Source organism: Fulmarus glacialis, unplaced genomic scaffold (assembly GCF_000690835.1).
Source record: "Fulmarus glacialis isolate BGI_N327 unplaced genomic scaffold, ASM69083v1 scaffold36068, whole genome shotgun sequence".
NCBI classification, from domain to species: Eukaryota; Metazoa; Chordata; class Aves; order Procellariiformes; family Procellariidae; genus Fulmarus; species Fulmarus glacialis.
In genome coordinates, this window is record NW_009230779.1 from 1 (window position 1) to 3,348 (window position 3,348).

Here is a 3,348-nt window from a genome sequence, read left to right on the forward strand (position 1 = left end):
GGGTGGGTCTCGGCGGACCTGGCAGCTCCGCAGCCAGAAGTTGGCGAGGGGAGACGAGCCCGAACTTGGGTCCCCTCAAACTTCCCTGCCCGAGAAAGCTGCCCCCGGGGCCGGTGCCGCCTCGCCGCTCCGCTCCCCTCCCCTCCGCTCCTCTCCTTGCAGATGTCGGGGGTGCTGGTAATCGCTGCCTGGTGCTTCCTGCAAGTGGAGAGCCGGCATCCTGAAATCATCACGAGTACTAGCAATCATGGCAATTTCCTGGACAACGACAAATGGCTAAGCACCGTTTCGCAGTATGATAAAGACAAGTACTGGAACAAATTCCGGGATGTAAGTACTTCTTCGTTTACCGCATACTTCTTGTTTGTTCCATTTGACCGTAGCATCCTTTCAAGTTGGGGCTGCTGGCTTTTAGAAGAATGTGGGTGGAAGAGAGATGCAGCTTGGGCAACCGGTTGCTGCTTGTATGAAGGATGTTCAGAGCTGTTTGGAAGCTGGACAGACAGTCCTGGCATTATCAATTAACCCCGTCGGTCAGGGCAGCTTGGGCTCGATGTCAGTCTCACTGAAGGCACACGGTCTTCAATTTTCCTCTGGGGAGGAACTTTGAGCGAAGTTTCTGTGCCTGCTGCTTAAGAGGCTAGTTAACTGTAAAATGATGAGACGGATGAGACGGGGGGTGTGTGTAAGAAGGGAATATTTACCGGTTCAAGCCACAAGGTGGTAAACAGTGAAGCTTTTTTTGCCTGCAGATTTGGTGGAAAACGTTTTATTGTCAATTCTGCTCGTGGAGATCTTTGACGCTGGTATAGGGTTGGAGGAAGCAATGCTTTGACTCTTTTTATTTTCAGTCTGGAAAACAGGGGTAACTTCAAGATGTGTTATGACATGTATCTGTACAAAACAAATCACTTTCTTAAGCTTAAAATTAATCCTTGAATTCCCCTAGTTTGAATACAATTGCGTGTATTAAGTCAATGACTGGAGAAGGGGAAATGCAACATTTCTGGTAAATGTAATATTTACAGAGCTTCTTTTGGTTCTGTTGTCTATACGCTGAAAAAGCTTTCTTGGAGTACACACGAAAAACCTTGCTGCAGTCTGCCCAAGGCTGGTTAAGGGAAACATTACTGTTGGTGTTGATCATGAGCACACTGAGGTTAAGCGTTCTTTATTGCGTGGGATTTGTGTGCTGTGGCTGCAGCGTGACTCTAGGAAAGGGAAGAGTAGAGCTGGCTAGCAGTTCTGCTAGTACTATTCTGTAAGAATTTTTTTGTTTGTTTAGGAAGCTCTGGTGTTTTATAATACATTAACAAGTTAAACTTTGATGCTATGCGTTTGTCTCTGTAGTCTTAACACTGTATCTTACTTTGCAAAGAGGAAGTCAAAGTATTACAGGTAAATGTGACCAGTCTCTGCCTAGCTTATTCTCTCTACATTTTTTCTCTAGTTGTGGTCATCTCTGTGTCTGAGAAATCATGCTGCTCTGAATCTCAGTGTAACAAAGTATGGCCTTAACAATGGTATCAACAGATGTGTCAGAATGTGTATTTGTGTGCAGTTACTGTGATGACATCCACCTACAGGGACTGTTGAAGTTCTCGTACAATAGGTGTCTGGAAAAGCCTCTGCTTGTACAGTAACTGCTGTTTTATTAAGGGGATTCTACAGTTAATATGGATTCATAGATCTTTACCAGGCTCCAAGGGAATCTTAGTATCTGGTTTAGTCTCCTGGGGAACGCAGGTTAAGGATTTCACTTGTTAATTTCTACATCTAACTTGATGTGAGAATTTGGTGGCATTTGAAAATGACAAATTGAATGAAGGACTGACAAATTAATCTGAAAACACTTCTAGCTAGGGACAGATTTATAGCAAGGGACATCTTTCAACAGTCTCCTTCCAAAATGAGGCCTTGTATTAACCACACTTCTTGAGCTTAAAGTTTTTATTTAATTTTATGCAGTTTTGTTTGGGGTTTTTTTTTTTTTGGAAGCCTGGAGTCCTTGCAACTTCTCTTCTCATCCCCTTTCCCCAATCTTACAAGTGCAATTGTCAGAGAAATTATTCCTCTTCCTGTGGAAGATATTCGTGAAGACTACCTCTTTCATGTTTTAAGGTTTCACAACTGAAAATGCTTTTTTAGACTTTCTGAAAATGCTAACAAAAACCGTAAAGCCTCAAAACTCTTTTCTATAGGAAGAATCATTTTATGGGGGAAAAAAACCTCTTAACCAGTCCTCTGCCAAGCAAAAGCAAATAGTATAAAGTTCATGCAAAGTTTAGGTATCTTTCTACGCAGCCGTCTTAATGGTTCTATTTAATTACTTCAAAACTAGCATGTTACGAATGCATATGATTATCCGTGAAACCTTTTATGGGGCAAATTAACAGAGACTACTAATCATCTCCTACTAAACTTTTTCCAAAAAGAAAACATAAAAAGCTTGCATATGTAATTAAGCTCTTAATAACTTGTCTTCAATCGAAGTGATTTAGTGCATCAGAATCTGTGAGAGGTTCTGTGTCCACAGATGAAGACAGGCATAGGTAGAGTTGCTACGAATGTAGTAGGTATAGTAGAGACAGCACGTTTCTTGCATGCAGAGATGTCATTAGATGAAATCTGGTCCTTGCTTCATGGCTGTGTTGTCGGGGATAGATTGTTAAAACATTTGTTAAAAGACTGCCTGGTGAGATGCAGCATAACAGTATTAACTGTATGTATTCATAATTGTTGAATTTCATTCATAATTGTTGAATTTGTAATTGTTGAATTGTAGAGAAACTATCTTCCCATCTTCCCTTTGTTCCCAAACTGTAACTATATATCCATCATTACTAGATGAGGTTCTTGATGTGGGCTTTGCACAGGAGGCTGGAGTATAGAAGTGGTGTTGCAGTTAAAACCTTCTTGGGTCTGACACTACAGCTACTACAGAGCAGAAGGCCTACTTCGTACCCTGTAAATCAGCAGAAGCGAGGTTGCAGTAATTATCATAATTACCTGTAGTAGCTTTCTGAATTTTATGTCATGTTCTATAAATACAATTGCACAAATATTTACATAACTGTGTCCTTATGTACAGTAGGAGAAACACTGCACCTATGGAGCTAAGATTTGATTGTTTTGGGTGTGGACACTTTAAACTTTGTACGTGCATGCAGCACAAATGTGTGCACACATGTGTGCGTATAAATCTGTCATAATGTGGCAGTACTGGGTGGGTTTTTTACAGATGATATATAATTGAATATAAAATTTTAAATTGGGCTTCTCTAAACTTTCTCCGTTATTCTTTTCAAAATCAATTGGTTGGTCAGCCTTATTGAGCTATGGTCCAAT

General features: G+C 40.9%; 1 protein-coding gene across 1 annotated transcript; it reads left to right on the top strand.

Moving 5' to 3' along the window:
• The first annotated feature begins 162 nt into the window (after positions 1-162).
• On the top strand, positions 163-525 carry LOC104081554 (testican-1-like). Its single transcript, XM_009584351.1, has one exon. It carries the CDS (start codon positions 163-165, stop codon positions 523-525), a length of 363 nt encoding a protein of 120 aa, XP_009582646.1.
• Positions 526-3,348: the final 2,823 nt, after the last annotated feature.

Bases quoted from the DNA above. Each gene is read 5' to 3' on its own strand.
- LOC104081554 (XM_009584351.1), top strand. From the start codon at position 163: ATGTCGGGGGTGCTGGTAATCGCTGCCTGGTGCTTCCTGCAAGTGGAG.